Raw genomic sequence first — 14,342 nt, forward strand, 5'->3', positions numbered from 1 at the left:
TGGATAATAAAACAGATGCTTAGCTTTTATAATGAAGGGGAAAGGGAACGAAATATCAAAAGTGCCTTTAATACATTAACAAAGTTGTCTTCAACTTGCTTAAAAGTAGAAAGTTATTGAACCAAGGAGAACTATGTGTCATTTAAACATTAACTATCAGCAGATGAATTTCAATTAGCATTAGCCTTTCTAAAACCCTGAATTTCCTCCTATTGGTCTCATTTTACATGAAATTTTTATAGCACAAAGTAAGGCTTGTCCTTTATTATTTTCCCCATGCTAATTTGGAAACAAATAAAGTTCAACAACTCAGCGACACACTGTTTAAACTTGCATTACGGTTTGAGGACTGGGAGCTGGAATACATTTACCCACTGCCATATCATCTGCTTGATTTGAGATCAAATGAGGGATGTCCTATAGCACTCCAGAGTAAGGGCAAATGATAGAAATATGTTAAGATACTGAAGAAAACCATTAGGTAAGAGGGCTGCATGCAGATGGCTGGTGGCATTTTTTCCCTACTGATACTTTTTTTAAAAGAATAAAAGGTTTGTTTTCCTGTCTTTTATATTTGTGTGTTAAATAGAATTTCCAGATCTTAATGGTAAGCAAATGTCTCATTTAACAAAAAAAAATATCTTTAAACCATAGATTTCACTAGGTTGGAAAAGTCCTTTAATACCATTGAGTCCACCTTTTATCCTGGCACTGCCAATGCTGCCCCTAAAACACATCCCCAGGTGCCACATCTACACATCCTTTAAATACCTCCAGGAATGGTGACTCCACACCACATGCCCCGAAAGCCTCTTTCAATGCTTGACAACCCTTCCATTGAAGAAATATTTCCTAATATCCAATCTAAATTCGAGGTGTGGCCTCACAGTGCCCAGTACAGATGGACAGTCACTGCCCTGGCCCTGCTGCCACACCATTGCTGGTACAGGCCAGGTGCCACTGGGCACAGCTGGCTCGTGTTCAGTCATGATGATGAAGTAAGTTATTGGGGTCCTGAATGTTCAAGAAGGAGGGCATTCAAAAGGCCGGATAAATTCTTTTTCTGAGTGTCATTGACTGCATCACTGGTTATTTTGCTTTCTCAAGAAGATCTCAATTCCTTTCTGTTTCTCTTTGTAGATCCTTGCTGGTCAGACTCACTAACTGCTGCTAATTGACAGACACGTACCTGTGTATAATGAGAGGGTTTTGTCCTTTAATTTATATTAGCAATGAGAGGCCAAAACTGAGGCTCTGCAGCAGACCAGCTTCTCGGAATGATTACAAAGACACACATTACTGGTGCTATGTCTGTAAATCTTGTTATGCTTTTCCCTCACCATGACCCCAGTTTAGCTGAGATCTGCTTCAATCATTAGATGAGACCTGTTTTTAAGGTTGTGTAATTGAATCAGGTAAAGTCTGCAGGACCACAGCATTTTGTTGCCAAACATGACTGGTAAGTTCCTTGCATCAAATTACAAGTGCATGGCATGATTGGAGGCTATTCCTGTCTGAATAAAGCTGGAAATTCCACCTAAGAAATTAATAAAGCATATGAACAGAAATAATGAATATCTCTCATCCATAGAATGAGTTTTTGCCTCACCTCTGAAACATTACTTATTTTTCTTGAAAGGTAAAAAAAATAATTGGAGTTGTGTGAGAGATTGCAGGCAGATATTTGTTACTCCTCAAAGAGATACCACCTTGATAACAATGACATAAATGTCTTTATGATAATTATTTACCATCATGTATATTCATTTCTATCCTGTCAGATAAACCAGAAATGTTGAGGAGAGCAGCAGTCCAATTTGGAATGGGAACACTCTTTTCTCCTTTACTTTCTATTTTAAGGCCTGGTTATTTTCTATACCTGAAGTTTTATCTGTATGATTTTTAGATTTTTTGTTTGTTTTTTAACCTCGAGAACTTATCTTTTGTTCCATTATTTGGCTAGATATTGATATGTATCCTGACTATTAGGGAGATAAATATATATATATATATATATATGTAAAGATATTCTGAATTTTAGTAATCGTTTTACATATATATATATATATATATATATATATATATATATATATATACACACACATGTATGTATATATATATATATATATATGTATATGTAAAGATATTCTGAATTTTAGTAATAGTTTTGTCAGTGTTGACTTATGCTGACATTCCTTCATTAGCTGTGCCTCCTCTGTGTGCTGGGGAATTGACCCTGTAAGAAAGGGTGTAGGTTTGGCTGGAGCCTGTCTGTGAGTTAAGAGTGGTGTGAAGTGGCAGCAGCCTGACAGTGAAGAGGAGGGTGCTTGGGCAGCCTGTGCATCCTTTTCACTTGGTGGGAATGGGTTTCCCTGGTTGTACAATGCTCTCCCTGCTGTGGTGACTCTGGCACCCTGGGCACCCGGGCAGAGCTGCAGTCCCTGTGGTGACAGTGGCACGGGAGCTGTCACAGACCTGGGATCTCCTCACCAGCTCCTGAGCTCTTCAAGCTGCTCCACTTCCTTTACTTTGGAGGGAATCTGAATCTCACGCAGATCAGGTCTCTCATATCCATGTCGATATGCATCAATTAATGCATATTGAGATTCCTATGGTGGCATAAATCTTGGAGGAAAAAATTAACTTACAGACTTTTTTTGTTTGTTTTTGTTTTTCAGGCAAAGAATCCCCTCCAAAAATGTGTATTACTACCGCTGCCCAGACCACAGGAAGAACTATGTCATGTCCTTTGCTTTTTGCTTTGACCGAGAGGACGACACTTACCAGTTTGCCTACTGCTACCCCTACACCTACACTCGCCTCCAGCACTACCTGGACAACCTCCAGAGGAGGAACATGGACTACTTCTGCAGGGAACTGCTGGGGCTCAGCGTGGTAAGTACCAACAGGCTTCATTATGGATGTCTATCCACCCCTCAGTGCTTCCAGACTATCATTCATCATCCTTGCTAAAGCACCCACATACACATATTTGTTTTCTTGCTATCAATGACACAGGAGGAAGTGTACCCGCATGGTGAAATATTGGCAAATGCTAATTTAATTTCACATAAAATATTTCCTTTGCGATAGTCAAGGCAATGCTGGATTCCTGTGTTGGATCAGTTCACCTCTAAAGTCATTAAAAGATGAAACTGAAACAGCTTTATTGAGTAAATGTGATTTTTAGAGTACTCTGACCATTTGTCTTTTTGGAAGTGCTTTTCTGTTCAGAAAGAAAGATGGGTTTTTTGACCCAGAAGATAACTTTTCTTGGTAAAATAATGCAAAACATGCACAAAACAGCTCTTTTCTCTTAAAAATTTGTGCTTTGGTCATTTGCAATTAGAAGGGATTTAGTGGTCTCTGTGTAGATCCTAATGGCCACATAAAATGAAGTGTCATAGTTCTTCTGGAGCAGGAAAGAGAGTTAATGGTAAGGCTGAAGTTCTGTTCACTTTGCTGTAATCTTCCTTTGAAATGTTCCCTGTCCAGGGGATTTGGAAAGCATGACTCAGCCACTCCCATGTCAACTCAGAAATCATCAGATTAAAAAATAATAGCTCAAATCTCTTTTCTCTTATTTTTTTTTTTAACTTTTGCTTTCTCAGACTTTATAATGCACTTGTATCACACTTCATAGTTTCTCTGGTATTTGATTTGGTCTAAATTTCCAGTGTGTGTTTCAGAATCAGAAAGCTGTGAAGGCTGCTGATCCCAGCAGCAGGGGCTTTGAAAAGAAACCCAGAATATATTGTGAACATCGAAATTAAATCATATGTATACCCTGCACTGAAACAAATGAAAGGCTTCCACCATTAAAGCATGCCATTGAGATTCCTATGGTGGCATAAAGCTTGGAGGAAAAAATTAACTTACAGACAAAAGTAAAAACAGAATTAACAAAAGAAGTAGTTTTGTAACCCTTTTTGTAGGTTAAGTACAGTTCTTGTTCTAAAGATGACTATTGCATATCCATGAACTGGCATTAATTATTAATCATTCCAATTAGGGGGACAAACAATTATAAGGGAAAGGGGTATTAAAAAATAGAAAAGTAAAATCTGCAGAGGCTGGGCAGAAAAAGCACTATCATCTTAATGTGTGTAGGGCTTTAATTATTAATCTTAGAGGACAGAGCTGTCATTAATTCTATAATGAAGCTGATTTTGTTTCCTTTCACTCTGAAACTAGTGTATAAACAGTCTCATTTGCATATTCATCAAACCTCTGATCTGACTGATTAAAACACAGAGATTGAAGGATTTGTCTTTTATCTGCATTTTGACAGACAGAGCTATACTCTTAAATCTTGTTAACATTGTGTTACCAGTAGTTGCTAAATATTATTTTTCATATTTCAGCACACTAAACAAACAGATGCCACTCAAAATGTGGCAGGAAATGTGCTGTGTATAAGTCCTGCTTTTATATCTATATGTACACACACAGTATGTTTTGCAGAAATTGATATGGTAACATTTTGCAGCTCACCAAGCTGTATAAAAAAGCTTCTGAATCAGGCTCATGCTGTAATCTTTGTGAGCAACATTACAATCTCAGAGCATTTCTGGCTTTTCTCCACACACAACTGTCCTAGAACAGCTTGGTAATTTAAAGTCTTTGCTGAGCTTGAATAGACAATTTCCATAAGTTCTCTGCGAGTTAAATATTTTAACATAGAGCTTTGTTGCTATCATACATCTTTAAATGGTGAAAAACAGGATCCTTCATTCTTCACTGCACAGTGCTCCATAAAAGCAGAAGCTGGCTGTACTTTGGAGAATTGCGTGCCATATAGGATAGATTTAGAGCTGAGAAAGAGAGCTCTGTCCCTGGCCTGGCCCCTTATGTAAGATAAGAGGAATCAGATTGGCATAAAGAGGCTCTCAGAAGCTCTATTCCTGGCCGAGGGACGATACCCCTGGCAGCACATGGTGAAAGGTATTTTAAAGATGCCGTCTGAGGACAAACTCTGGAGTCCTCATGCTGGGCTGAGGAGGGAGAACATGGAAGGGAAAGGCTGCAGCACATCTGTCCAGCTGCCACGCAGCTGCTGGTCCCCTCGGGGTCATTCCAGGGGAATTTCACAGCCCCCTGCTGCAGTCTGTGACTGGGAGGATGGGGAAGTGTTTGAAACAATTTCACTTCTGCTGGATTACATGGTTTTGAGCTGTGTCTCTTGGAGATGGCAGAATCTCACCACAGATCTTTGGAGCTGTTTTGGTTTTTTTTTAATTTTATTGTGGAAAAGTAAAACTCCAGTCACAAAAAGCCATGCCTAGAGGATTACTCCTGGAGGCTTTCTGAGTGCACATTTTGCTGCATATAATGTTTTCAAGGCAATCTAATTTCTAATCTAATTTCATATCTTCTCTAAAGAAAGTGCTCTGCCTCCGTTAACTCCTGAAATACTATCAGTAATTCTATGAAAATTGAAAGTGAAATATTGGTATGGGACATGTAATTGTCATTAGGATGGAGAATGACAAAATGGTTCAGAGCCAAATGGCAAAGTTTCCCATTCTCATTTAAATGGATAGCTTAGCTGTACTATTTCTGACCTTTTAATGCTTATATTCTTTACTTCAGAGAGCTATCCCACATTCTAGATGTGCCAAATGTTCTTGAAAATAGTCTCTCCTGCAAGTGAGCTGAGATGGTCACCCAGGTACCATTTTAACTACTATTTTCATTCTGCTGTTATTGGCCTTGGATAACTTCAGATTTTCTTTGGTTTGCCCCAACAGATCAGAAGTTCAAAATCTGTGAGCACTTTTTCAAATTGTGGAATTAATTTTTTGCATATTATTGATGTGAATCTCTTCTCAGCAAATACTATGCAATATTTCACAGCACAACTATTAAATAATAATTTAATTATAACTAGTTAATAAGTTATAAATTAGTTAATTTATAACTCCTATAATAATAATTTAAAACTATTTTTATATTTCTGTGAAAATATAAGCACAGGCATATTTTACATTACAGTACCTATTTTATGATACTTATTCAGTCTCACGTACAATAGCCATGTGTGTAGCATTATAGCCAATTCTTAAGAGTTGGCAAAATTTTGGAGTGTGTTGTCATTTGAAGCTGGTAGTTCAAATTGTGTGTGATTGAAGTGTGTGGACAATTGATGAGACCTGTACCTCCACCAGTATTCCATGGACATGCATAATAAATTAAATGAGCTTTGGAAAGCCTGGCTCAACTCCTACAGCCCACTTTACAAATTGACACTGGCTGGGCATTATTTTCATTACTCACTCCAAAGAGAACCAGGATTAATCAGAGCCAGATACTTCCTTTCACTCCATTAGGCAATGGTGCTTCCAAATTACACTTGAGGAGAATTGTGACTGCACATACAAACCACGAGCCTCAAAGGGACTTGCAGAGTACACAGAGACTGGAATATGGAATTCTGTTAAATTAAATATTAAACACACATATTTTAAAACAAGAAGGCAATATGTCTAATGTAGGGCTCTGTAAGTGAGCCGATCTCCTAAATCAGATATGGAACACTGAAAGACACAGACTGCAACACAGAGTGCTTCCTCCTGCCTCCACACCACTTTGGGGTGTGCTTTTAATTTACTTGAGTTACTCCTGATTCATGCTGGTACAGAGAGAAGCAGAATGGTGCCCTAAGCCTGTGAAACTGCACACCAGATGTCACATCGCCGCTTCGCTGACCAAATTTCCTTTATTTACTGACTAAATGACTTCGTACCCCAGTAAAAATACTTGATCGGTTCTACCACTTTCTACTGGTCCATTTTTAACTGCTCAGTTATGAACGTTTTAAAGCATGAAGCAAAGAAAATAGGCAGTTTTTCTAAGGTTAAAATTCCCATTTCTGCATTCAACTCTGGGTTATGTAATAACAGCTCTGTAAAAGAAAAGTATACTCTTGGTCTTTGGAAAAAAATTGAAGTTACAGGCTTCTGTGTAATGCAATGTACCTCTGAAATCCTGTTGGTGTCAGATACTGTATTTTCCAATGGATTTGACTGTAACTAGGTTGAAATGTCATGTAAATGTAATTTGTGGCAATTTACTTGGCCTGAAAAAGGCCACAGAAATAGTGCTTAGGAAAAGTAAATCCCCTTTCTCATTTCTCAGTAGTTTAAAAGTGCAGCTATGTATATGTTCAGGACACATTATCTTTATGCAGTGGTGTATTTTTTACTCCTATAGTGCTGCTGTTCCCAAAACATTCGTAATGTGGATGTCATCCTAACACTGTATGTGAGATTTTAAATGTTCCTACAGCTATTTTCTTAGCTGGATTGGATACCAGCAGAAGTAGAGTTAGACCTAAAAATAACACCACCAGCAGTTCTTTCCAAAATAAAATATGATTTATAGCATATAATAGCACAGTGTGCTACCAGGGAAATTATATAAATAATGTGAAAAATTACAGGGGACTATTCTATATCATCAGTTTTAAGGAAAATTTCTTTGTTACAATTTAAAGGGAGTTCTAGGAGATAACCTGGCCTGTGGGACCAGAGTAGGAAGGATAGGTGAAGTGATACTACTGAATTTTGCCATCTGTCTGTAGGATATATACAAGAGTTCATGGTAAAACCAAGAAATAGTTTGGTGTCAGTTGGCAACAATATATAGTTTTTGAAAAAAAGAAACAATAAAATCATCATTTGCAGTTAATATCATGCAAGGTTACTAAATGCATAAGCTGGACATCTCTTAAATTACAGAAAGAACACCGTTAGATGAAGTAAAATAATTTCTAGAAAGATTTGCATTAATCACTCTTTAATTATGAGTAAAAATATTAAATTGTGAAGAAGGATTCAAATCTTAAGTCCTCTTTGCAGCTCATATTTTATAACTACCATTCTCCATTAAAAAAAAAAAACAACAAAAAAACCAAAAAAAAACCCACAAAAAAACCACAAAAAAAAAAAACCACAAAAAACCCCCAGAAACCTCTTGGAAAAAGAACTTCACCAAAAAAAGAAGCTTTGAGCACAAAAATCCCACTGAGGTAAGAAATCATCTGAAGAAAAAAAAAAAAAGTTATGATCTATTTTATTAAGAAAAAACTTCCTGAAAGAAATGACAGTAAATGAATTATGTGTGACAAAGTTAGTCTAAGCAAACTGTTTTCATGCACAGGTCCAACCCTTTCATCTTGTAGACACTCAGGGAAACCTTTGGAAAGTCAGTGACTTTTCTGAAGTTTTCACTGGACTTTTTTTAGCTGTTCAGGTTGGCCTTTTGCTTCATGGCTCTTCCCATTTCCAAGTCAGACTCTTCATCTCACCTTTACTCCACACTTGTCCTTCATCTGGCTTGCCCTTTCTCTGCCTCAAATCTAACCTTCCCTTTTCTTTCCATTTAGTTTATACTCTCCTAAGCTAGCTAGAAGAAAGAAGCTGTGGTATTTGTTTTCTGCTCTTATGTTACTTATCCTGCTTTGTTCTTTCCTATTCATTCCCCGTATCTCTTTGAGTTGTGAAGGGCAAATCCAAAATAGCTGTGGAGTCTTTTAAATACCAGGACTGCACAAGGTAGTTGTGTTCTCCTCTATGCGCTCGATATCCCCACCTCAGTGACATTTCACATGACTTAATATCCTGTTCTAGGACTTTTCTTCCTTGTCCTTCTGTCTTTTGTGTTCCCTATTTGCTCCATCCTTTAATATGTACTCCTGCATTTCCAGAAATGCTGGAATAATATGTTGCTTGTCCAGGCTTCAACACAGAAAGGGAACACTAATGATCCAGTCAGATGTCCTGAAATGGCTGAACTCACAGCCAGGAGCAGGAAGGCATTTCAGGGTCTGGCTCTTTTTCTCATGGCAATGGCAAATTTCAAGTAAAGGCAAGTTTTACTCATTCCTGTCCTCAACACTTTCTCCTACTTATGCCACAAAGCTCCACGGAGAAACTTCCACTGGTTTTGTCTACATAGAGACTTCAACCTCAGATCTAGGCAGTTGCATTTAGTTACTGCACCCTAAGCTTCTGGGGACATGAAGAACCTATTTTTACTTTCCATGTTCAGTGCTGACTAGAATCCATATTTTTTAGTTGGTGCTTGGGAAATAACATGGCATAAGCAATTAATATAATCCCATAAAACCCCCTCAGTCTGAGGTCCTGTGTGTACACCAACATAAAGCTTTTTCATGGTTTTAAAATCTATTTAGCTGCCCTGCAGGCCACAAGTGTATTTTGAGGGTATGTAGGGCCCTGAAAAAACCCTAGAATGCCTTCAGTCTTCTTGCACTTCCATTTCCAGAAATTTGTTTTCCCTGCTTTGTAGCAGAGCACTAAGCAATAATTACCATGTAGATAGTGATGCTGGATGTACTCGCACGGAGGGGAAATTGTGCCATGTGGAGCCATTAACTGCATTTGCCCCGTAGCACTTCACTGCATTGACTCTGCTGGGATTTTGGCTGTGTTTGAGCTGGTTTCTGTTTAGATCTCCTGAGTGGTGACTGTGTAATGCATCTGTGGGGCTGGAGTAGTATTTTAATCTTTATTCTTTGACTGTAGACCCAGAAGATGGTTGGCCTGGCTTACCTGTAGGGCTGAAACCTTGGGATTGCAGGCTTATTTAACAATTTCAAAGTCTTCTCAGTCCAAATGATTTGGATTTATGCCTTTTAATTTAACCAAAGAAAGAACTATTTATTGATTAAACTTTATACCAGCTCTAAAATGTAAGTATAATATATTTAAATCTCTAAATACTTCAGGCAAAATCTTGTTCACATAATTTATGTAAACTGTAATTTATATGGCTCCAATCCAGCAAAACACTTAAGTGTAGATTTAAACTTAAGCATGTTAAATAGACATGTTGAAGTCACTGGCACAGTTCATGACATCAAGTTTAATGTGTGTAAAATGTCCTTAAGCTCCAAGATCAGAAAAATCAGAACTTAGACCATGTGCCCTAATTCTTTGTTGTGAACTCGTACTACCACCATAACAACATGCCTACAGGCAAAAAATAATAATAAAAGCCCTCTTTTTGGACTTCTCTATAAATATGCAAAATGTCTGTGTTTATAATGAATCCCACCATTGCTCAGCAATCTGTATTTTTTTTAGGAGGAAGGTGTGCATTTGAGGCCTTCTGCATAAGAGATTTATGCTGATCCTGGAGTTCTTTGTCCTTGCCATGCACATGTTCAGTAGAGACTTTATCTCTTTTGTCCTTAAGCCTTGGAAACTAAAAGCTGCCTCTAAGAAGACTTCTGCGTATATGTCAGAAGGGATTTGGGGAGATAACATATAGAAATGAGAAAATAAAGGCATAAGAACTTTTTTCTATGCAGAATATAAAATAGTAGAGACCAAAGCATTATAGCTCGTGTGGCCCCAGCTGGCTGAGTGCATCCTTACTGTTGACCCAAGTATTTGAAGGTACATACTTGAAGAGAGGAAGTAAGGCTCATGAAAATATAATAAATACAAGGAAGCACAGCTGAGAGATATAATGTGTAGCCTGTGATCTGTGGTTGATTTCAGTGTGATTTTAATGATCTTCACTTTTCTGCACTGTTAGCAAAGTATTTTTGAATCAAAGAATAGTACAATGATGAAGCGCATCAAACTTACATGTAAGGGAGGCTAGTACCATCCTTATTTTAAGACATCACATTGCATATTTAATTTTTGAAGACTATGATATTCCTGTAAAAGACAAAAAAAGAGTATTTTTGTAGAAAATGCTGCTGCTGTTGAAGTGCTGATATTATCCACAAATATTGAAAGCAATATTTATCTTTGTTTTGAAGACAAAATGACATACAAATAACATGAGAAGACAGAAACTTTTTAATGTAAAGCAGTAGGTACTTAATTGAAAACTGGTTTTTTCACTTCTTAGGAAATATAAGATACAGCTTAAAGCCTTTTTAATACTCTTTAAAAGCGATCTTACATGGCAACCAGTCATATCGGTACATGAAAAGAACTGCAGTCTCTGATAAAGATCCTCTTTTTCATGTTTTCAAACAGCAGCTGAGCACCATACTGTGGCAGCAGAGAACAATTTGAGAAAATGAACACGGATTGAAAAGGCCCCAGTTACATGACATATCCAGTGGAAAAAGAAAAAAAACAAAAACGAGCCAGTCTTAGGCCCACTGTCAAATATTTTCACTCAGAATTCCCTAGAATTGTGGACATACCTTTCCACAGAAAGCGTGTTTTTATTAACCACCTTTTCTGATATTCTAATAAATATGTGACATGGAAGAAGACAAAGGAGAGGTACCGTCCATTTCAGGAGTTTTCATGAGTATACATGAAAGAAAAATCTGTTTTAGAAGTAATTTTCCTCCCACTTAATTTTAATTTCTCATTAATTGCATCCAATTTTGCACTTAGTCCTAATTAGTTAAAATTTAAGATGACTATTACTTTCTCAAAATCTGACAACTTCAGAAGTTTATAATACATACTTTTTTTCCTCCTGCATTATGGTGGCTTATAATAATGCATTAATATACATAATTCTATTTTTAATCAGCTTCTTAATTCATTAGTAACAGCTGCATATTGTTAAATGTTGTTTGTTTTTCCTTCCCCCCTTTTTTAAAAACATCTATGTTGCTTAGAATTAAAATTTTAACTAGTCTTTCCATATTTATGAATGCTGCACTATTCTCAGCATGGAATAAGGGAAAATCTCATGCCTGTCTTTAAAGAAAACCCCTTTTTTTTTTTTTTAACTTTTGGTCTGACAACCTCCAAAATTTTGCATAAATATCACTGAATTAAGGTCCATAACATTCTTTTGACTGCAGTGTCATTTTTTATGGGAAAGAAGGCTATTGCAGAAACCTGGACTGCTTGGAAGCAGCCTGTGGGAAAGCCTTTGGTGTTCATTTTGAGAGGTCAGCCACAGAAACCTGATAATTTAGATGGAATTCAGGATCGAGTCCTCCCATCCCTGCCAGGACCCTGGACAGCGCAGCCCATCGGGCTTTCCCAGGCACTCCCAGCAGCTTTCCACGTTCACTTCCATAGAAGCTGAACACACAAACTTCTCTTTTCAGGGCTCCCGATGCACAAAACTGATCCCCAGCTACTGACATGTACACCCCAAAAATAAGTTTAGTGGTTTGGAAACCAGGCCCTATTTTTGTAGCTCCTCAAATGATGGTTGTAGTTTTCAGGAAAAGAGCTAGAAGTGCAGTCTGCTATTTTGCACAGTTTATGTGATTCAAAAGCTCAAGTCTGTTTTTCTTATTTGCCTTCTGAAAATGAAAAATAGCCTGTAATGTGTTATGTCTGATGGGAAATTCATAGGAATGTCAGAGATGACTGATTAAGGGCACTTTGTAGATTAACATATGATGACTAAAACAGAGGTTGATGGTACTGTGGTGAAAAAAATAGGAGATATTTTGGCAATACAGTGACATCCATCAAGACTTGTCGAGACCTAGACATAGATATTAATCCAAACAATGAATATTTCAAACTCTGAAAGGTACTATGTAGAACAAGAATAGTGTTGCTGCACACAACAGCAGCATTGCATCTTCTTTGTCTCCTGAGTGGATATAATATACTCTCCTCCTTACCTTATTCTGTCTTCATCTCTAAAGCTTAAGGAAATGGTCCAAATCTTTGGCAAGGTCTAGGTAATCAAGTTATCACCATAAATTACTTTGCTATCTTCTGTGTGGGGACCATCTATCTCTTATGGGAATTAATGATATAGAGGTTCCTGGAGAATTTATAAACGGTTTTGGGGTGGCTTGTTTCTTGTTTTGGTTTTTTCTTTAAATTTTAGAGGCTTCTTAGTGGAGAGTCCAGACAATTTATGTCCTTGCTCTCAAGGGAACAAACTGCTCAGAATGTGAACTCAGGAAAACAGAATATGTGTTCCAAAGGTGTACCTTACTGCTGTTGTAATCATCCTTACAAGATACTGTGGCAGCACCAGATTTGCCTTCAGCTTCAGCTGATTTTGAAATCCTTCAGAGCTTTAGGAATAAAACTGCACATATCCTCTAGATTTATTTTATAGAAATAGATAAGGTTTTGTAACAGCAAATAACACTGTAGAGCTGACCAAAATTGTCCTCCTATAAGTGAGACTTGGATGCACTCAGACCAAATAAGATTGTAGACTCATAGTACACAAACTCATAGGAAAACAGAGGAAAAGGTGTTGTATTCCCCATGGTCAAACACAATTCTTGTCCATCGTGGCTGAAACTCCCGTTAGCCATGGCAATCAAGGAGGGAAATACACAGCAACAGATAACATCTAATTTAATGCTGACAAAGAGGTGGGATGCATTGATCTGTTTGGAAGAAAACTTCATTCTTTTTCATTCCTATAATTCAGATTTTCTCATTACTGGACACAGATGGCAAAATATAATTTTATTAACTATGACCATTTGTTTTGTGGTTCATCAATTAAATTGCAGAGATTACAGAGACTGGTTCATGCCAGCCATTAACAGAAACAAGTTAGTAGCTAGAGCTATACTGCAAATGGCTATAGATGTTGCATACAGTGTTTCAAGATCATTTGTTGCTATGACAATAATGGAGCAAAATGACTGTGGTCTCTGAAATCTCAGATTTTTTTTTTTATCTTCCCAGAGAAATATAGGCAAATACAAACTCTTCTTTTAGAAATCTGGATTTCCTATAGAACTACAATGAATTTATGTATGTTACAATACAATGAATTTATGTGTACCGCTCTCTCTCTGCTCATTAGAAAGTCAAATCAGAAAAAAAAAAAAGAAAAAAAAGAAAATCAATTTATTGCAAAGCGCCTGGACAACAACCATTTCCCCTTCTGTGTACTGCAAAGTCAGTCAGTATGAACCATCAGGTAGTACCAAGGAAAATAAACTGATGGTTATTGTAGTAGCCATCTACAGAATCTCTTGTACCAGCCAAGCAAATTTTTGGTAGAAGTGAATGAGAACTGCATGCCAAAATCTGTCCTGTTTTCATCTGTCTTTCCTTGTTTGATAAGAACTGCACCTTTGTTAATATTTTTATAAACTGGATTCCAGAAATTAGTTCCACATCAGTTTCAGGTGTTTACATGTAATCGAACAAATTTCCTGACATGCTCAATCTGAAAACTTGGAAAGAAAGAAGTTCTCTCCTGCAAATGGGGACCACAGAGTAATTGCTCCTTAATCCCTTTTTTAAGATAACCTAGGGGAGTGACCCTTTTTTATGTCTATGTAATTTCTGAAATGCAGATAAGCTCTCTTTTCTTTCATACAGTCACAAATTATTATCTTTACATGCAATAGTGCTGAATCACAACAAGAGGTTTAGAAAGACCTTGGA

The 14,342-nt window shown here is 37.2% G+C and overlaps 1 protein-coding gene across 8 annotated transcripts in view; it reads left to right on the plus strand.

Annotated features, from left to right (window-relative positions):
• BEND5 (BEN domain containing 5) overlaps positions 1-14,342 on the plus strand; it is an 878,609-nt gene that overhangs the window by 347,257 nt on the left and 517,010 nt on the right. For all 8 annotated transcript variants that reach the window (XM_072932490.1, XM_030278790.4, XM_072932492.1 and 5 more), the window contains one exon: positions 2,679-2,895. In XM_072932490.1, the coding sequence (XP_072788591.1) occupies positions 2,679-2,895 (217 nt within the window). The remainder of the gene's footprint in view (positions 1-2,678; positions 2,896-14,342) is intronic.

This window comes from Taeniopygia guttata, chromosome 8, assembly GCF_048771995.1.
Source record: "Taeniopygia guttata chromosome 8, bTaeGut7.mat, whole genome shotgun sequence".
NCBI classification, from domain to species: Eukaryota; Metazoa; Chordata; class Aves; order Passeriformes; family Estrildidae; genus Taeniopygia; species Taeniopygia guttata.